This window comes from Ovis canadensis, chromosome 1 (assembly GCF_042477335.2).
Source record: "Ovis canadensis isolate MfBH-ARS-UI-01 breed Bighorn chromosome 1, ARS-UI_OviCan_v2, whole genome shotgun sequence".
Classification (NCBI taxonomy): domain Eukaryota; kingdom Metazoa; phylum Chordata; class Mammalia; order Artiodactyla; family Bovidae; genus Ovis; species Ovis canadensis.
In genome coordinates this window covers 248567038-248589119 of record NC_091245.1, presented here as the reverse complement: position 1 = coordinate 248589119, position 22082 = coordinate 248567038, and the positions used below count along the sequence as shown (strand labels likewise).

General features: G+C 42.4%; 1 protein-coding gene across 4 annotated transcripts in view; it reads right to left on the bottom strand.

The window, feature by feature from the left end:
* Positions 1-22082, bottom strand: part of SLC9A9 (solute carrier family 9 member A9) — a 651239-nt gene that overhangs the window by 238624 nt on the left and 390533 nt on the right. For all 4 annotated transcript variants that reach the window (XR_011251201.1, XM_069563205.1, XM_069563219.1 and 1 more), the window contains exons 10-11: positions 15015-15128; positions 13340-13451 (exon numbers count right to left, since the gene is read on the bottom strand). Coding sequence is in view for 3 of the 4 variants with exons in the window: in XM_069563205.1 (XP_069419306.1) it covers positions 13340-13451; positions 15015-15128 (226 nt within the window). In the remaining variant the exon portion in view is untranslated. The remainder of the gene's footprint in view (positions 1-13339; positions 13452-15014; positions 15129-22082) is intronic.

The window sequence follows — 22082 nt, the reverse complement described above, 5'->3', positions numbered from 1 at the left end:
CGCCTTCAATCTTTCCCAGGATCAGGGTCTTTTCAAATGAGTCAGTCCTTAGCATTAGGGGACCAAAGTATTGGAGTTCCAGCTTCAGCAACAGTCCTTCCAGTGATTATTCAGGACTGATTTCCTTTAGGATTGATTGGTTGGATCTCCTTGCAGTCCAAGAGACTCTCAAGAGTCTTCTCCAACACCACAGTTCAAAAGCATCAATTGGTTGGTTCTCAGCTTTCTTTATAGTCCAACTCTCATATCCATACATGAAAAACCATAGCCTTGACTAGACGGACCTTTATTGGCAAAGTAATGTCTTTGCTTTTTAATATGCTGTCTAGGTTGGTCATAGCTTTTCTTTCAAGGAGCAAGCGTATTTTAATTTCATGGCTGCAGTTACCATCTGCAGTGATTTTGGAGCCCAAGAAAATAAGGTCTCTCACTGTTTCCATTGTTTCCCCATCTATTTGCCATGAAGTGATGGGACTGGATGCCATGATCTTAGCTTTCTGAATGTTGAGTTTTAAGCCAACTTTTTCACTCTCCTCTTTCACTTTCATCAAGAGGCTCTTTAGTTCTTCTTCACTTTCTGCCATAAGGGTGGAGTCATCTGCCATAAAGGAGACAGATTCTACCATAAGGGTAGTGTCCCAGAGAGGGTTACAATATATTTTCCTCACAAAAACTGTTACCTTGAGTTTCACTTTGAGTTTATAACGTTTCATCTCTTAGTGCCAGGAATAAGTTGCTGCTGGAACTAAAAGCAGAAGATCAGCAATTGTCCTTAAATGAAGGGATCGGGGGTTCTTGCCGTCCATGGGTATGTCAGTAGCATTAGCACAGGTAGGTCCTCAGCAGTGATCTGACAGTCATACCTTATTAGGAATAAAGACCTTCATCTCTGATAGAAGATTTTTCTGAGAACAGTTGCGGGTTTATATGAATCAAGTCTCTATGAAGCACTAATGGCTATCTTTTTCTGTGGTGGTTAAAGAAAATGATGGAAATTCCCAACTGTTGACTGTTTCCTAAGTGGCCGTCCCTGTGCCAGGCATTTTATATTCATTTTCTAGTTTGGTTTTCAACACTGACCAACTATGGTAAACACCATTTTACAGCCAAGAGAGCTGAGGTTTGGAGAGGGTTAACCACACCGCTTCCCATGGCTAAGACTGCTTTAAAGCATGAGCCCTCTGCATTTTACCAAAACAGTAGTTCCTATTTATGCCCTTGGGATTCTCTAGGCAACAATACTGGAGTGGGTTGCCATTGCCTTCTCCCTTAGAAAAATATTATTTTCTGCCAAATAGAGGAATCTAATCTTCTATTTAAAATGCAGTGGCTCATAACTTTTACTCTAAATTTATTTGGGAACTAAGTGAAGAATATGCTATTTTGACCAAATAATAGGAGATAACTATGGGACTGGCTGTAGTTTGAAGCTAGTTCTCAGATGTTCTCAGCTTTCCATATTCACACTTTTTCCCAGCATTTGAAGCTATATGAGGACTTAATGGAGAGCTTCCCTGGTGGCTCAGTGGTAAAGGACTCACTTGCCAATGTAGGAGATACAAGAGAGTTGGGTTTGATTCCTGGGTTGGGAAGATCCCCTGGAGAAGGAAATGGCAACCCACTCCTGTAGTCTTGCCTGGAGAATTCCATGGACAGAGGAGCCTGGAGGGCTACAGTCCATGCGGTGGCAAAGAGCTGGGCATGACGTAGCGACAGAGCACACATTTGGACTTAATGGAATATTCAGTTCATATGGGCCTACTGCGTTTGTCTACTTTGTCATTGCAATGTGGCACGTGGCTTTTATTAGTTAAGATGACTTTTTCTGTGACTGTGTGATAGACTGGTTAGAACATTTTCATGACTCCTCCCTCATTCCTTCCTATTTGAAGACCTCAGAAGACCTTCTCCACTTGCCCACTTGCCCACTCATGTCCGCCCCAGGCTTCAGTGAGAGAGCTGGGGACTTGGTGTGGTTCATCTTTTCTAGTGGAGAAAACAAATATCCTGAGCTTGTGCCCTGTGAACTGCTTAGTGGTCTTGTAGTGGCTGCAGTCCATGGGGTTGCTTAGTCTGACACGACTGAGTGACCTCACTTTCACTTTTCACTCATGCATTGGAGAAGGAAATGGCAACCCACTCCAGAGTTCTTGCCTGGAGAATCCCAGGGACGGGGAAGCCGTCTATGGGGTTGCACAGAGTCGAACACGACTGAAGTGACTTAGCAGCAGTGGTAAGGAAGACAGTGGCCTAATTAATTGAACAAGGTACACCAAGAGCTGGAAGGAGATGTAGCTCAGGAACAGGGGAGGACATGGGTCTCTGGGGGAGGGGGCTTTGAAGAGGAAGCCTTGGCAAGGAATGCTTGACGCCATGATGATGTCATTCAGGTTGTCTTTCTCTGGAAGAATGAAAAAGGAAGAGACAAGAAGAGAAAAAGTCCTGCTGGAATTTCCCAGGCAGTCCGGTGCTTAGCACTCCATGCTTTCACTGTCTGGGCCTGGTTTGACTCCTGGTTGGGGAACTAAGATCCAGCGCACTAAGATCCAGTGCACCTCCCCTCCCCTTCAAAAAACAACAAAAACAGAGTCCTCTTGCTTAGAGAAGCCTCAGATTCTCAGACAACCCTTGCATATACGTTTACAGAAATCTTTTTTGTTTTTTGTTTTTTCCTAAGCTGAAGCTAAGCCTGATTCTTGATTCAAATCACTTGGCTCATATAAAAATCTTAGGGTTTTAAATGAGATCTAAAGTTTTTAATTGGAAACCAAAAACATCCCCCCAACACAAAGCAAGTGAAGATTTGAAAAACAGTCTCATATCAGTTACTTACAAGGAAGTAACTTTACATATTACTTACAAGGAAGTGTTAACAATGTCTACTGTTATGAAGACTCAGTATTTTTCTTGGTGAAAAATACTTTCATTTAAAAAACAAATGGTTTTATTTGTGGATCTCTTTCCTTAAGTGTATTGTTGCTTGGCTTGCACCTGTAGAATTAGGCAAGCCTGGTCTGAGAGCTGCATATGGGGCGATTTTGGATTCCGAAGTTCCCAGTCTGATAGAACAGGAATGGAGAGTCCTTAAGTGGCATTTTGGTGAAGTATACCATTTAAATTGTGTAGACACTGTTGTGTAGACACTGCAAGGAGATCCAACCGATCCATCCTAAAGGAAATCAGTCCTGAATATTCAATGGAAGGACTGATGCTGAAGCTGAACCTCCAAAACTTTGGCCACCTGCTGCTAAGAACTGACTCATTGGAAAAGACCCTGATGCTGTGAAAGATTGAGGTGGGAGGAGAGGGGATGACAGAAGATGAGATGGTTGGATGGTATCACTGACTCTTTGGACATGAGTTTGAGTAAACTCTGGGTGTTGGTGATGGACAGGGAAGCCTGGCGTGCTGCAGTGCAGGGGCACGCAATGAGTCGGACATGACTGAGTGGTTGAACTGACTGACTGACTGAGATACTGTTTTAAATTGTTCATTCATCTGCCTATTTATCTGTCACTTATTTGTAGAAGGCTACTCAGGTTCAAGTAGTGGGCTGGGTGCTGAGTGTACAGAGTGAACCCAATAGATAAGCATTTAGCTTCACAAAGCTCCCTGTCTAGAGGGGCATAGAGTGGGGTGAACCAAAAATCACAGTAGAATGAGATGGGTACTAGGAGAGGAGAAGTGTTGGGTGTTACAGAAACAGAGGTGAGGGACATCAACCCAGACAACTGGGCAAGGAGTATGTCAAGGCTGTATATTATCACTCTGCTTATTTAACTTATATGCAGAGTACATCATGCAAAAATGCCAGGCTGGATGAAGCACAAGCTGGAATCAAGATTTCCAGGAGAAATATCAACAACCTCAGATATGCAGATGACACCACCCTTATGGCAGAAAGCAAAGAGGATCTAAAGAGCCTCTTGATAAAGGTAAAAGAGGAGAGTGAAAGAGCTGGCTTAAAAAATTCAACACTCGAAAAACTAAGATCATGGCATCTGGTCCCATCACTTCATGGCAAACAGATGGGGAAATGTTGGAAACAGTGAGAGGCTTTATTTTCTTGGGCTCCAAAATCACTGCAGATGGTGACTGCAGCCATGAAATTAAAAGATGCTTGCTTCTTGGAAGACAAGCTGTGACAAACCTAGACAGCATATTAAAAAGCAGAGACATTACTTTGCCAACAAAGGTCCGTCCAGTCAAAGCTATGTTTTTCTAGTAGTCATGTACGGATGTGAGAGTTGGACCATGAAAAAGGCTGAGTATTGAAGAATTGATGTTTTTGAACTGTGGAATTGAAAAGACCCGAGTGTCCTTTGGACTGTAAGAAGATCAAACCTGTCAATCCTAAAGGAAATCAGTCCTGAATAATCATTGGAAGGACTGATGCTCAAGCTGAAACTCCAATACTTTGGCCACCTGATGCAAAAAGCTGACTCATTGGAAAAGACCCTGATGCTGGGAGGGATTAGGGGCAGGAGGAGAAGGGGACGACCAAGGATGAGATGGTTGAATGGCATCACTGACTCAATGGACATGAGTTTGAGCAAGTTCTGAGAGATGGTGAAGGACAGGGATGCCCAGCGTGCTGTAGTCCATGGGTTGCAAAGAGTCGGACTCGACTGAGTGACTGAACCACAAGAAGAGTTTTCCTACAGGAAGTGACGTTTAAGCCAAGATGTGAAGGATAAAACCAATTACTGAGTAAAAAGTGAAGGTGGTGGGTGTGGAAAGGGGTCAGGGAAAACCAAGAAGCTGAGTAAACGGTGGGGGGTGGGGTTCTGGGAGCGAAGGTAGGAAAGATCTCCTCATGCTTGAGGAACTGGAGGAAATTCAGTAACTGGGTAAACATTGCTCTGCTGATAAGACTGGCAAATGGAAAAAAAGAAGCAAGACTGGCATCACAGAAGGGTCTAAAGCAAAAGTGAATAAGGTGGGGGGAATGTATTGAAGAGAGAGGTTCAGAACAGAAACGATGCACTGTGGTTATGTTCTGGGATGTGCTTCTCAGACCTTCACATGCACAGAAATTGCCTGGGAATCTTATCCAAAGGCAGACTTGGAATTAGCATTTCTACAGAGATCCCCAGTGGTGTCATAGCGGCTGGTCCCAGGACCACATCTTTGGGTTCAAAGGATCAAGAAAGCCTGGAAGTGCTCCTTTTATATGGTGGCTGGTAATTGTGTCGGACAGTCTGATGGATTAATATGGTTCCATTTATTTAGGTGGTCATAGAGAGACAGTCTATATTTAACTTCTATGCAGAGTACATCATGAGAAACCCTGGGCTGGAAGAAGCACAAGCTGGAATCAACATTGCCAGAAAAAATATCAGTAACCTCAGATATGCAGATGACACCACACTTATGGCAGAAAGTGAAGAGGAACTAAAAAGCCTCTTGATGAAAGTGAAAGTGGAGAGTGAAAAAGTTGGCTTAAAGCTCAACATTCAGAAAACAAAGATCATGGCATCTGGTCCCATCACTTCATGGGAAATAGATGGGGAAACAGTGGAATCAGTGTCGGACTTTATTTTTTTGGGCTCCAAAATCACTGCAGATGACTGCAGCCATGAAATTAAAAGACGCTTACTCCTTAGAAGAAAAGTTATGACCAACCTAGACAGCATATCGAAAAGTAGAGACATTACTTTGCCAACAAAGCTGCTAAGCCGCTTCAGTCGTGTCCGACTCTGTGCGACCCCATAGATGACAGCCCACCAGGCTCCCCCGTCCCTGGGACTCTCCAGGCAAGAACACTGGAGTGGGTTGCCATTTCCTTCTCCAATGCATGCATGCATGCTAAGTCGCTTCAGTTGTGTCCGACTCTGTGCGACCCCATGGACAGCAGCCCACCAGGCTCCTCTGTCCACAGGATTCTCCAGGCAAGAATACTGGAGTGGGTTGCCACTTCCTTCTCCAAGATAAAGACTGCTACTGCTGCTGCTGCTGCTAAATCACTTCAGTCATGTCCGACTCTGTGCGACCCCATAGATGGCTAGGCACTGCTGAAACAATAACCTAGACTCTTCACTTACATATTTTTCTTTTCTGTAACTGAATGTCAAGAAGGGAAGGCCATTTTGGGGTCAAAGTCTCAGACTGGCTCTGACCACAGCCTGATCAGTAGCTCACCAAAAAGACATAGAAAAACGCTCACCAACATGTGGGCAGAGTTCTTAAGCTGTTCTATAGAACACTGGGGTTCTATACCGAGCACAGTGTTTTCCAAAACTTGAATAGTAATGGCAGTGTTTTCACTAGTAAGGGGGGAAGATAAATGCTAATGGGAAATTTTTCTTAATTTAAAGTTTTTCTTCCATGCCTTCCCCTTAGTTCTTTAGTGCCAGCAGCTATTTGGATGCTAATGAGTGCTGGTGGACAAGCAAATGAGCAACAAACAACATTAGCAGCAAAGCCGGGCCACACTTGGGGCTGTTGTCTTTATGGTTATGTAAACTCATGGATGAGGTTTTATGTTATATCCATATACTGGGATCGCATTTTCCAGGTTAAAACCCTTCCGAGTTCATGGGATAGGACACTTCAGGGTTACAGAGTCTCTTCAAAGTGCAATAGAAATGGATAAATTGGCGAATCATGTCTTCTGACACACTGCTGGGCTCTTTCAACCTGCCCGGATGACTCTGGGCTTCCCTTCTGTCCAGTTCGGCACAGCAACTCTGCATGAGCCTCCACAACCCACTAGCCTACAGTCCCTGGTGGTTCCAGTGGTTTCAGAAAGGCTGCCAGGGCTCAATTAGGCTTGGTATTTCCCCGCCTTCTAGCAATTCTTGGCTCTTATTTAGTTTTAAATTAAATAAAAATTGCAGCACACAGATTTGAATTAAAACAAGAGGGCTGATCTTTGTAATATGCACCATATCAATGGGAAAGCTAATTTGTGCAAAGCACATCTCGTCCTTTAATTTAAACCACAGAGGTTTGCATCTTCGGTTTCAAGTGAACTGAGTGCTAGGTGGGGCCGCCCACTCCAAGCATTAACTGGGGCTGTGCTGAGCACGACAGGAACAGTTTCGAGGAGAGGGGGGCAGGATGCTGAGCAGTCCTCTTAAGCCCTTTGTGCTGGGAGTCACACGATACAACAGAGCAGTGACGGACTCCTGGCCTTGAATTTAAAGAAGGTCTTAAAATGTCTCAGGGTAAACTTCCCCAGCTGACTCTGAGCTGCAACCTAGCTACCAAAAAAAAAAAAAAACAACCAGAATTTGCATTATTAAAAGCTTCTCAAGACTGAGGAAGCAAAGAGACCACGCTCCTCCTGACCTTGAGACCGTTCCTCATTTTCAGGTTCTAAGGCTGCACGTGTGTGGACGCTGAGTCTATACAAAATAAACTGGGTAGGGACTGGGCTTCCCAAGGTGGCTCAGTGGTAAAGAACCTGCCTGCTAGTGCAGGAGATATGAGAGACACAAGTTCAATCCCTGGGTCGGGAAATCCCCTGGAAGAGGAAACGGCAAATCACTCCAGTATTCTTGCCTGGAGAATCCCATGGACAGAGGAGCCTGGTGGGCTACAGGCCAAGGGCTCGCAAAGAGTTGGACATGACTGAAGCGACTTAGCACAGGGCCTGTGCTAGGTGAGAAATTCAGCCTGGGTCCTGACAGTGGCTTTGCTCACTTTAACTGGCTCTAGAAGCCAAAGGTGGAGTATTGAGGGGAGAGGGCAGAGGGTGGTGGAGTGGTAGTATGGTCATCATCCAGGAACAATGTGAGGTTTCCCCCCAAACATTGCTGAAACCCCACCATCTACGAAGCTCCGTGCCTTACTTCAGTGCTCACTGCAGGCCCTGTGCGAAGACCATCCCCCCACCCCCCTCCCCAACCGGGAGGTAAGTAATGAGCCCAGGATCCCTCTGCAAGCTCTCATCCTCAGGTGCCTCCAGAATGGACATAGGAGCTGATTCAGGTTTATGGGGCCTGAAACTTATACATTTGGGACCCTCTTTAAGAAAAAAGAGACAGAAATATCTTTAACAGATTTTATATACCATCAGAACACACTGCTAGGGCTCATCTCAGGGTCTTGGAACAGGGACCTGGGGAGCTTCAAACTGAAGCTTCTTTAACTTTACAAGTGAATCCACTTCTACTTCTAAAGCATCACCAGCCCTCTTCCTGCCCAGTGCCAAAAAGTCATGTACAAGGGGAGAGTAAAGATGATGGAGGAAAGGCTTTGTCACATAGCAGGTGTAATTGACTAAGACAGAAATTCTGGCTCTTATTTGATTGGCCTTTGAACCATCTGTGCTGCAAGGGCTTAGTGAACCTTGGCCCAAAGCCAAGTTCTCTCTCTGAAACTGCAAGCCGCTTTAAGGGCAGGGTTCTCAGCTTGGTCTCCGTTCACCCAAACACTTACCTAAGCGAGCCTGTAAGGAAATGTCTGTGAAATGAGAAGCTGGGTGATGACAGAGGGGCTGTGTAAATAAATTCACACTTCCTGGGTCAGGAAGATACCCTGGAGAAAGAAATGGCTATCCACTCCAGTATTCTTGCCTGGAGAATCCCATGGATGGAGGAGCCTGGTAGACTACAGTCCACGTGGTCGCAAACAGTTGACACAACTGTGCGACTTCACTTTCACTTTCACCCATTTTAGATAGAGGGTTATTGTCATTTACTTTCTTCTAAGGACTCTGAAAAATGTTTTGAGCTGTGTAAAGAGAGGCTCCATTTTCATTTCTCAGTGAGGCAAGGACAACTAGGTCCCACCAGCGAGCTTCAAAGTTTCCTTCTCACTGGATGATCAAAACCCCTCTGGACATAATTAAGAACATTAAACTACATTATAATGAAAATATTCTTTAAGAGGGTCGGTTGTTTTTCTGATCTCAGCAGCTGTGGTGTCCACATACCCAGAAAAGGCTAGACTGTGTGTATTTGATCTGCTTTTTCACCTCCTCCTCTGGCTTGCATTACCTTAAGTTTACCTTTTAAATTCTTTATTTCCCAGCAAATACATTGAAAACTTTAGGTCCTGAGTGAGGTGTGGAATATGAGGTATGGAATATCAGGATTTATGCAGAAAATCAAAGCCTAGTCTGGAGCATTCTCTTTTGAAGAAAACTGTTGCCCTCCACATGGTGAACTCCCTTGATCCTTCCTACATTCTGATGGGGATCAGTGGGTGCAGTGTAGAACGGAGCCTATGGCTGGGGGAAGGGGGTCACCCACATGTGTGGCTTACTGTGAACTGGATGCTGGAGTTTGCCTGGGCTAGGAAGGGCATGGCTTTGATTTAACTTCTGTTCTCATGACCTTGAGGGTAAATCTGAAGTCCTGTCAAGGCAGAGAAGGATCTAAATTCAAAGTCCGGAGGCCCAGGTTTAAGTCTCAATTTCATCTCTTAACTAGTTGCCAGGATTTGAGCAAGATACTCCAAAGTTCTCCATGTCTTTCTTTCCTTCTCTCTTTTAATCCACAGAAAGAGACCAATGCCTAGCCTATCTTGCTCTGGAGATGAGTCTCAAAACATTACCCACAAAAGGTCTTAGAAAGGTACAGAGTGACTTTAGAGTTGACCATCTATGATTCAATTACATAACCATGTAACGTAGTAATTTCCTCATTTTAAAGCTAAGAAGACAGCTTTTTAGTGGAAAAGTCAATGTTCTTAATAATAGGAACTGGCAGATGGGTATTCCCCTAATTAAACTATTAATGCCAATTCCATTAATGTGATGGAGTTATAGTTTTTCTTCTAGAGGATGAAAGTGTTTTAGAACAAGGCCAGGTAGTAGCTGTTTTCAGTTCAGTTCAGTTCAGTTCAGTCACTCAGTCATGTCGGACTCTTTGCAACCCCATGAATCGCAGCACGCCAGGCCTCCCTGTTCATCACCATCTCCCGGAGTTCACTCAGACTCACGTCCATCGTGATGCCATCCAGCCATCTCATCCTCGGTCGTCCCCTTCTCCCAGCATCCCTCCCAGCATCAGAGTTTTTTCCAATGAGTCAACTCTTTGCATGAGGTGGCCAAAGTACTGGAGTTTCAGCTTTAGCATCATTCTTTCCAAAGAAATCCCAGGGTTGATCTCCTTCAGAGTGGACTGGTTGAGGTTTTGTAAATCATATAGTTTCTACTGCAACATACAATTCTGCCCTTGTAGAGTAAAGATGGGGCTTCCCTGATGGTGCTAGTGGTAAAGGACCTACCTGCCAATGCAGGAGACATAAAAGGTGTGGGTTGGAAGATCCCTGGAGGAGGGCAGGGCAACCCACTCCAGTATTCTTGCCTGGAGAATCCCATGGACAGAGGAGTCCTGTGGACTACAGCCCATGGGGTCACAGAGTCCAACACGACTGAAGTGACTTTGCACAGCGTGCACAGCATAAAGGCAGCCCAGGCAGTATTATATAAAGAGAGGAAGAGCTATGTTTCAACTTTATTCACAAAATTCATGCGGGCTAGATTTGGTTCAAAGGCCCTAGTTCGCTGACTCCCCACTTTAGAATATCATAAAGGTAGCATCAAGTTCTGGGCTTCCTCACATCCCCTGGCCGTACATACCATACTGCTGGCCTCAGATTTTAATGCAGCTCCAATTTGACAGCTAAGCAAACACAGAAGATGCCAAAACCAGAAAACCAGCAAACCGCGAGGTTATTTGGGCAGACATTTCACATCCCAAGACAGCTATTTAAACCTTGCACTTTTCTCAAAATCTTCTTTGTAAAATAAAGCATTGTTTAAAATATAATATCCCAGTTTTTAAAATAAACCACAATTCTCCAGAGTGAAGCTACTGATATTTTGATGGAAATGAAGGACTCCTAGAAATGCTTTACAAAAATGCACCCCAGTGCCAACTTCTTTACGTGATCCAATCTGCGTTTTGCTGTCCCAATATAAGAGTTAATCATTACCAAAGTTCATCACTGCTTTAAATTAAAGATCACCTACTGGTACACTCTGTATGACTCTCTCTCTTGGGCATGCCACACCGGCATATCTGGAAATGTAGGGAAGTACCATCAGAGGCCTACAGGAGGACATTTTTAAACTCTGGACCTCCATTTGCCTGCACTTGATTGAATGACTCATTGTCAGCCTGGGAGCTGCCACCCTTTACTGTGCGGAACAGGCTAGGAGGGAAGTGAAGGTGAAACAAGCCTTCTATTCCTAGTTGTTTTTCATTCACTAAGTTGTGTCCAGCTCTTTGTAAACCCATGGACCGTAGCCCACCAAGCTCCTCTGTCCATGGGATTTTCCAGGCAAGAATGCTGGAGAGAGTTGCCACTTCCTTTTCTAGGAGATCTTCCTGACCCCAAGGATTGAACCTGTGTCTCTTGAATTGCAAGCAGATTCTTTACCACCAAGCTACCGGGGAAGCCCTTATTCCTACTTCTAAAAATGTGGATTTGTTGGGTTTTGAGGTGAAGTTTCACAGACCTTGGCTTAGGAATGATTTCATCCTCAGCCAAGTTACTTAAACTTTTTTTGAGATTCTGAACCTCATTTTTTCCATCTAGAAAATGGATTAATATCTGCTTCATAGGATTAATTTGGGCTTTCCTTGTTCAGCTGGTTAAGAATCTGCCTGCAATGCAGAAGACCTGCGTTCGATCTCCGGGTTGGGAAAATGCCCTGGAGAAGGTAAAGTCTACCTACTCCAGTATTCTGGCCTGGAGAATTCCATGGACTTATACGGCTCAGAGGTTAAAGCATCTGCCTGGAATGCTGGAGACCTGGGTTTGATCCCTGGGTCGGGAAGATCCCCTGGAGAAGGAAATGGCAACCCACTCCAGTACTCTTGCCTGGAGAATCCCATGAAGGGAGGAGCCTGGTGGGCTACAGTCCATGGGGTTGCAAAGAGTCGCACACAACTGAGCGACTTCACTTCACTTCACTTCATATAGTCCATGAGGTTGCAAAGAGTTGGACGCAACTGAGCAACTTTAACTTTCACTTCACTAGGATTGATTTATAATGAGAGGCAAAGCAAAAGGCAATGGCAACCCACACCAGTACTCTTGCCTGGAAAATCCCACGGACAGAGGAGCCTGGTAGGCTGCAGTCCATGGGGTCGCAATGAGTTGGACACGACTGAGTGACTTCATTTTGACTTTTCACTTTCATGCATTGGAGAAGGAAATGGCAACCCACTCCAGTGTTCTTGCCTGGAGAATCCCCGGGACGGGGGAGCCTGGTGGGCTGCTGTCTGTGGGGTCACACAGAGTCGGACACGACTGAAGCAACTTAGCAGCAGCAGCATATATGCAGTAAATGCTAGTTTTTCTCACCTTTTCCATATTCTCCTGTATACCCCATATTTTGTTTGCTCTATCGTGAAGCTTTGTTTTACTCTCATGTATCTTCCAGTGAACTGCCTCCGACTGTAATATAAGTGTACAAGTGCATAGAAGGCATGTAAGGGGAAAAGTCTCCAAATAAGAAAAGGCTGATGGTAGGAAAATTAATTGAACGTAAAGAAACACAGTCCCCAGAGCAGTTCAGGGTCAGCAAGTTCATTTTGTTTTCTTTGGGAAAAAGGGGACTTCAGGTTATGGTTTGAGAATAGAGACTTTGTTGGTTTCATCCACCTGTGTGTAGGACAGCTCTTGGTATTTGGTGGAATTGCTATTAACGCTTTTCTCAACTAATAGCTGATCATACTTGGATGTGATTTGCTTCTGTACTAACCATGAAAACTTTCTGGAGCTTTGCATAGGGAAGCAGCAAGGTTTCTAAGGAGAAGGAGCCATAACTTTGGACAGAAACAGCACCACTTACACACTATTTATCTGTAAGTCTGCATTTTGTGAAACAATTATGCAAATTCCTCCAACTGAAAATTGATCTGAAATAGGTCAGGAAAGGGCTTCCGTGGTGGCTCAGTTAAGGAATCTGCCTGCAGTGAAGGGGAGCTGGGTTTGATTCCTGGGTTGGAAAGATTCCCTGGGGGAGGGCATGGCAACTTACTCCAGTATTCTTGCCTGGAGAATCCCCATGGACAGAGGAACCTGGCGGGCTGTGGTCCATGTGGTCCCAAAGAGTCGGACACAACTGAGTGACTGAGCACAGGTCAGGGAAAAGTTCAGTGGCTATTCTAGGCCAGATTCTGGCCAGTTTCGGGCAGATATTGAAACTCGTGGCTATCTTAACCATATTCTCTTTAATTTCATTTTCTTTCTGGAAAGAAATGCCATTGTTGCACAGAATGTATGGATAGCAGCATGAAAGTAGGTACAATGGGGTAAAGAGAAGTTATGCTTCCCCAAGAAGTCTCTAAGTATAATGTATAGTGTACACGGTTTTCAAGTACAAGGAAAAAATATGAGAGAAGAGTCGCATGAACACACAAAATTCACATACCTGAAAACATCATCATGTGTTGAAAGTTCCAGGGGATCGTGTGTTTCCGGCCTAGATTCAGGAGGAAGGAGAGGGGATATATGTTGCAGGCTCTGGCTACAAAAATTGCTACCTGTGGATAAATGCAAGGAAACATTGAGGAAAATGTTGTTGCAATAAGTGTGATAGTCCTTGGGCTTTAAATATTATGTCCTTAAGCTTCTCTATATTATGACCCAGAAAATAGGAACAAACATGTAGATACATGTATGTCTAAACCGCTTCCAAAATTCATCTTTCAATGTCAGTTCCTTTCCAGAAATAATAGAGGTCTTCTTTGAACATATACTCGGTTTAAAATTGTTAATCCAATACCATTTCAATCACTGTAAATTTTCTCATCACATTTATGTGGCTGATAACTGACTCTATGCTCAATTCTGCTGCAAAATGTGAGGCAGAGACCATTCCGAGGCTGTGCCATTATCCTCTCAAGCAGCACTTGAGAAAGGATAAATGTGCTTTGGCTCACGATTATCATCTTACTTTCCATCAGTTTATACTCTCTAAATCTAGCAAGCTTCACTTATTTTTTTTTTCTTTTAGTGAATTTAATTTCGAGAGGAATTGCCTGTCTAAATGTATAAAACAACTTCTGCTTTAACAGGCATTTCACTAAAATCCAAGCTATACAGGTTAAAAAATCTATGAAAATACTGGTGGTACTCATCTGTCCCCTTTTGACATCTTGGACATCTTCCCTGATTGTGCTAGTCTGTCCTCAAATGGTAGGAGTTACTTGGGAAAGAGGGAGCGTGCTTCTAAGACTTGGATGGAATTTGAAAATTCACTTCTCTGCTCAGTGAAAAGAGAACAAGAGGCCAGGGCTGGTGCCTAGTTGGACCAGGGCTTCCAGAGAGGAGATGGCTCTCTTGGCTGTTAGGATCGTCTACCTGTGATCCCAGAGGGCATCTTGTCCATTTTCCAACCAGGAACAAGGATAACAGCCGCTGACTATCCCTGGGAACATCCACAGTGGCTCAGTATCTTTTCTGATAGACATCCCTTTCCTCTGGGAATGCTTAGATCCCAGACCTAGAGCAAGAAAAGCCCCCTGCATTAAAAGTGAGGTCTTGACTTTACCTGTTCTTTTACTTACAGGAAAGAGGCTGTCTTATTAAACTTACATGTGCACAATGCTTAAGATAGTGAAAGCACATCCATCATGGTAATTTGACTTGATCTTTACTTTGTCTATCCTTTTTACAAAGTCTTCACTGGAAAAAAGATTTTACCATCTTTCAGTGAAAGTATTTCTAAAGTTCTAAGGCCTGGCTGTTTTCTGATACGTTCTAACGCAGATTAAACATAAAAAAAAATGGGTTGACATAATTTTTATGTAAATGATTCATAACATATTTTAAACATATTTTGAATATTCAAAAAATGTCGTCCTCTTTCAGTTTTTTTCCCTTTATTTTCCTCAGCAATTTTCAAACTTTATATCTTGAACCACAGACATTTAATAAAGGCCCCAATATTTCTTAGGATGCTTTTCTCCTCTAACTCAAATTACTTACATGTTTTGAATTTGAACTTTGCAGTAAATCTGAGGAAAATGAACAATTTAAAAGAATAATCCCTAAAGTTAAGTAGTTTGTTTTCTTCTCCCTGTGTTCAGTATTTCAAAGGATACAAAAGCTCCAAGTATGAAAAGAGCATTGAAGATGTGATTCTGGAACGTGAACAGCGCCAGGCCCATGTAACAGAAGATGACATTCTCAGCCAAGAAGTTCATAAATTCAAACAACTGGAAACAAAACAGAGAACAAAAGCCATGAATTATGACTCAGCTTTGAGTGCATTTAATTTCCTGTGGCTGTGTTTGGTGACTAGATGGTCCTCCTGTATCTGGGAAGGCCATCCTTAGGCTCAGCCTCCGGAGAGGCACAGGGGACCTGCCCATACTGGCCAGGACTCTACCCTGGCTCTCTGCCCAGGGACAGATGCCACATCCATGTCAACATCTCAGCCTCCTTTCCAACTGCAAGGCTGTCAGTGATATCCCAGGGTGAGATTTACCAGCATGATCCTCAATGGCACAATTCCCACCGGGATGATAGAACAGTCCCTCTTACAGAAAACAAAACTATGCGATTTGGTTAATGTGCCCTGTAGTGAACCATGCAAGAATGTTCTAGCCCCTTCTGTACATCACCCAGAAAGTGCACTTGAGTTCTCAGACCCTGGAAGAATTAAATTTAAAAAAAAAAAAAAAAAGCTTTAGCTAAATTATCTTCCTCAGGCAGGCAAGAGAGACAAACTTGGAGAACTTAGAAACTTGTGGTAAGGATGAATGTCAACTATATTTCAGCATTAGAATGATCAGGATCAGTATCATATTTCAAACTTCAGACAATGAGACTCATTAAATTGACTGATGTAGGTATATCCATTAAACGTCTACAATTTCTAGCCGGTAAAAAGAAAATGATTAATCCCAGGGATCAGTTTATTCAGCAAGAACACAATAGATACATCAAATTACAGTCAGAGGGATAGACTAATAACATGTTATGCTGAGGGATGCTCCCAAGAGTTATTCTTAGACCATTAACTAAACAATTTAAGTTGAACATGAAAAACATTCTCCAACTTCCAGGTTAGAAGTGAAAGGGAAATATGTCCAGGGGCTACAGCAAAGGCAGATTTGGAAGAGACATTAGTTTATGTTCCAGGCTTTTCATTTGGAAGTTTCTGAAACTTCCTTCCCAGACCTACATAAATCACCATGTGAGGTAAACGTCTCTGGAGGCATTTTTCTTGACTTTTTAAGGACTCATTATTTTTTCATGTAATGTATTTACAGCCCCACAAATAATGCCCAATACCTGTTCACTGACAGTTGACAGAAAGAAAGCAGAATCTTGTCAGACACATTATTTAAAACCAGTAATAGAAAGAATGGATTAAAAAGACACAGCTCTTTCAGTACAGGATGGTCTTTCTGCAGCAGTTCAGTTCAGTTCAGTTCAGTCACTCAGTCATGTCCGACTCTTTGCGATCCCATGAACTGCAGCACGCCAGGCCTCCCTGTCCATCACCAACTCCCAGAGTTTACTCAGACTCACGTCCATCGAGTCAGTGATGCCATCCAGCCATCTCATCCTCTGTCGTCCCCTTCTCCTGCCCCCAATCCCTCCCAGCATCAGAGTCTTTTCCAATGAGTCAACCCTTCGCATGAGGTGGCCAAAGTACTGGAGTTTCAGCTTTAGCATCATTCCTTCCAAAGAAATCCCAGGGCTGATCTCCTTCAGAATGGACTGGTTGGATCTCCTTGCAGTCCAAGGGACTCTCAAGAGTCTTCTCCAACACCACAGTTTAAAAGCATCAATTCTTCGACACTCAGCCTTCTTCACAGTCCAACTCTCACATCCATACATGACCATAGGAAAAACCATAGTCTTGACTAGACGGACCTTAGTCAGCAAAGTAATGTCTTCGCTTTTGAATATGCTATCTAGGTTGGTCGTAGTGATCATCAATTATCCTGAGCACTCACTTTACATTCTAGGCCAGCCCATCTAAGCAAACACTGTAACCCAAATAGCCACAGACAATGTGAAAATACGAGGGGAAATACAGGAGATGGGGGATACTCTTCTATTTCATTATATCTTTACTTTTTCAAAAAGTGAGATTTGCCTATGTGCCATAACACGCCAGGGTGCTGTAACAAAATACTAGGGACTGGGTGATTTGAACAACAGAAATTCATTTCTCATAGTTCTGGAGGCTGGAAATTCTAAGATCCAAGTGCTGGGCAATTTGGTTCTGGTGAAGGCCCTCTTGATGGCGTGCAAACAGCAACCTACTTGCTGTGTCCTCACATGGCAGAGAGAAAGGGAGAACTTCCTTCTAGTGTTTCACCTTCTGAAGGTACTCATCCCATTTATGAGCACTCCACCCTCATGACCTAATTACCTCCCAAAAGCCCACCTCTAAGTGCCATCACATTGAGGATTAGGGCTTAAACAAATGAATTTGTTAGGGGGAAGATGGGGGAAGATATTCAGTCCAGAGAGACTACCCAGTTTTTGACATTAATAATCACATTGCTGTTATTATTCAGTTGTTAAGTTGTGTACAACTCTTTGTGATCCCATGAACTGCAGCACACCAGGCTTCCCTGTCCTTCACTGTCTCCCTGAGTTTGCTCAAACTCATGTCCACTGAGTTGGTGATGCCATCCAACCATCTCATCCTCTGTCACCACCTTCTCCTCCTGCCTTCAAACTTTCCCAGCATCAGGGTCTTTTCCAATGAGTAGGCTCTTTGCACCAGGTGACCAAAGTATTGGAGCTTCAACTTCAGCAACTGTCCTTCCAATGAATATTCCGAGTTGTTTTTTAGGATTGACTGGTTTGATATCCTTCTGTCCAAGGGACTCTCAAGAGTTTTCTCTAGCACGACAATTCAAAAGCATCAGTTCGTTGATGCTCAGCCTTCATTATGGCCCAACTCTCACATCCAAACATTACTACTGGAAAAACCATAGCTTTGACTATATGGACCTTTGTTGGCAAAGTGATGTCTCTACTTTTTAATGCACTGTCTAGGTTTGTCATAGCTTTAATAACCTCATATCAAGGTTAAATGCATAGGTCCTTCCCTTCTTGGGTCCCCATCCCAAATGTATTTTACTCTAGAGAGGACACTTGCTGACTAGGATCCATTCAGCCTCTTAGCGGTCGTACCCCAATTTTGTCTCTGGGGTCCACTTCTTCCCCCATTTTCAGACCAGTGTGTTTGGTTCAAAAATGTGTGTGATGAATTCAGCTGTTATTAGCTGGAGTTAGGACTTCTGAATGTGAGACATTAAAAAAAAAAGTAAGTTAAAGAAACAAAAAATATGTTTGTATATGGATGAATCCATCAAGTGTATTAACATACACATGTACACACAGCTTGTTCACTTTACAGACATTTGACGTTTGTATTTTTTACTACAAACATGTTACTTTCAGAATTAAAAAAAACTGAATTAAACTACAAGAAAGAAAAACAAATATCGAAGTAATACATTAATACATATATATGGAATCTAGAAAAAATGGTATTGATGAACTTACTTGCAGGACCGGAATAGACACAGAGGAGAGACTTGTAGACACAGTGGCAGAAAGAAAGGGTGGGACACACTGAGAGTATTGACAGACACACACTGCCACGTGTAAAAGAGACAGCTAGTGGGAAGCCGCTGTGTAACACAGGGCGCTCAGTTCAGTGCTCTGTGATGACCTAGATGGGTAGACAGAAGGGGTGGGGGGAGGCTTCAGAGGGAGGGGATATACGTATCCTTGCAGCTGATTCACGCTCTTGTATGGAAGAAACTCACACAACACTATAAAGCTATTGTCCTTCAATTAAAAATGAAAATTTAAAAAATAGAGTAGAAAAAAGGTATTTCCCCAATATTTTCTTTCTTTAGCCTTGCTTTCACAGCAACTCTTCATCTTTTTGGTTTTAGGAAATTATTAAGCATCCTTATCTGTGTGCGTCCTCAGTCACTCAGCTGTGTCTGATTCTTTTGTGACCGTATTGACTGTAGCCCACCAGACTCCTCTGGCTGTGGGATCCTTCAGGCAAGAATACTGGAGTGGGCAGTCCTTCCCTTCTCCAGGGGATCTTCCTGACCCAGGAATTGAACCCGTGTCTCCTGCATTGGAAGGAGGATTCTTTACACTGAGCCACCAGGGCAGTCATCATGTAAAATGCTACATAAATCTAACTGTATTTTTATATAATTTACTTTCATTAGCTCAATAATATTTATAAGTCTCTTTCCATGGCAATAAATTTGAATCTACTAAACAATTTTTAATGGCAGCATAATCTCTTTGTATCTTCATATCAAATTTTATTTCACTGTGTCCATTATTACCCATTATTAGACATTTGGTTGTTTCAGATTTTCCCCTTAAAAACAAAACTGTACTGAGCATCTTTATACAAACCTCTCTCCTCAGCTGAGTGACTATTCCTTAGGTGAAATATCCAGATATGGGCTACTTCTGTCAAAGGACATACATTAATTTTACTTTATCAACATACTACCAGTCTGCCTATCAGAAAGATTATACCAATTTTCATCTCTAACAATGGTGTGGAGGCTGTGTTTTCCTCATATCCTTGCCAAAATTAATTTTTATCAATTAAAAAAAAACCTTTGACAATCTGATAGACTCATTTTAAATTGTACCTGGTTGTTAGAATTTTAAAAAAGATTCCCTTCAAAGTAAGGCGGTAGCACTGATTAGCACTCCTTTGTCTATTTATATCATGTAGCAAAATTCCTTTGAATGAATAGGCTTAATAATAACTTCCTTCTTGGGGCACTTAATGAAAATGTGTGGGCAAATTCAACTTTGTGTTTCACGGGCAAAACTCTCCTGAAGACATGTTTCAGAAGGAGAATCTACATTAAGTTCCACTGCAGGGGTCCCCAACCTTCGGGATCTAGAGCCTGTTGATCTAAGGTGGAGCTGATATAATACAAATAGAGATAAATTGCACAATAAATGTAATGCGCTTGAATTATCGCAAAACTATCTCCCATCCTCTGGTCCATGGAAAACTTGTCTTCCACAAAACTGGCCCTCTGTGCCAAAAAGACTGCTGGCTAAGCTGACAGAAGCAACCAATTTGGTTGTTAAACCTTCATTGCCCCAGTCTGGCCCAGAGCAGTCAATTACCCAGGAAATAGATTTATTGGTCAATTTTGAAAAAATAAAGAACAAACTCTACCCCAGAACCAATAAGAGTAGTAACAATAATAACAACAAATGTCAAAATAGTTGATACAGTATTCAATATGAATAACCTTGAATCTACTTCCTTCCCACTCAGGGTCAATGAAAAATAACTTGAATTAACATTTTATTTATCTAGTACAGTAAACAACATTTGTTTTATTTCCACTAATTCACAGTTAGCATTTGGTGGAGACTCAGGTTTAAAATAATATTTGCTTGGGAAAGCTTTTCTTCAGGAAAAAGAAGCAAGTTAATAGTGCAAACAAGACTAGGGGAATATTTAAACTGCATAAGAGGACAATCTATCTTTAAAAGCTCTAAAAATTCATGGTAACCACTCCTATGTTAATTAAGCAACATAATATGGTCAGCAAATCATGTTTTTTACAGACTTCTTTGATACTATGCTTTTCATTTGGTGTTACTTATTGTAATTACTAGAAAGTAAGAAAAAAAAACATATCTGTTTTATTTATTTATCTTGAATTGATATTGACTATATTATAGATTTCACATATGATCATTTTTCAAGTATTACTATAACCTTTTACACAAAGAATCTTCCAGAACTTGAATTCTTTTGGATCAAAAAAATCATATCAACTCTAAACATGAAAGCAAGGGAAGGAAAACCTGGTGCCATGGTGAGGCATTTCTTTTTTATTATATATCTGTTTTATAAAATATGTTTATTATTAATTCTGATTGATTCTTTCTCCGAATAGTGAAAGAATGAAAGTATTATATTACTCTTGTTCATGTGCAGACATATTATAGCAGTTCACTACACCCAGATTAACTAACACTAATTAAATTCACATGGACTCCTCAACATGGCCTCTATCTGACTTAGTAAAGTTTGGCCCAACATACTGACTTTCATCTACTTGTCCAAGTAGTGCACTGAAATTAATTTTAATTTGGATGTTAAGAACCTACAAAACTGTTTAAAAAAAAGTGAAAGTAAAGAAAGAACTAAATGCATTCTTTTATTTTTTCCATAATTTTGTCCTGGGATTAATTTTTTTATTTGTTAATAAAATTTGCCTTTCTTTTTAACTGGGAGCCTTCTTTAGAGAATACCTCAGATTTCATTTTTTATCAGTTACTGGGTATATCTACAACTATTCTGAACAAACTGGACTGTGTGTGTGTTCAGTTGCTTCAGTGGTGTCCAACTCTTTGTAACCCTATGGACTGTAGCCCACCAGGCTCCTCTGTTCATGGGATTCTCCAGGCAAGAATACTGGAGTGGGTTGCCATACCCTCCTCCAGGGGATCTTCCCGACCTGGGGATTGAACTCACATCTGCCTGTGTCTCTTTCATTGTAGGCAGATTCTGTACCCACTGAGACGCAAGAAGCCAACTAGAGTACCAATAAACAATTTCATTACTATATTGGGGGGATTTGCAAACAAACATTATAATGTATTCTGTTAGAATTATAAACTTTTGCTCCTGGGATTATAATACTTGCTTGGTCCTAAATCCTGAGGGAATCTGTTCAAGATGAACCCAATAAATCCTATGGGGTCTAGAGGTAAGCATAGGAGATGAATTGTGCTGAAGACCTGTGGTCTTTACCACCAGGACAGAAGCTTTCTTGCCAGTCAAGATCATGGTACCCAGAGTGAAGCCTCTCCTTACGAAGCCAAAGCTTTATAAGTACAAGATTTACAAATAAGTACAAGTGCAATCTTTTGAGGTCCTTTTCTAGATTTAGGACATTGTAATAGTATCATTGGCTTCCCTGGTGGCTCAGTGGTAAAGAATTGCCAGTGCAGAAGACACGGGTTTGATCCCTGGGTCAGGAAGATCCTCTGGAGAAGGAAAAGGCAACCCCCTCCAGTATTCTTGCCTGGGGAAACCCACGGACAGAAGAGCTGGCAGGTTATAGTCCATGGGGTTGCAGAAGAGTTGGACATGACATAACAACTAAATAACAACA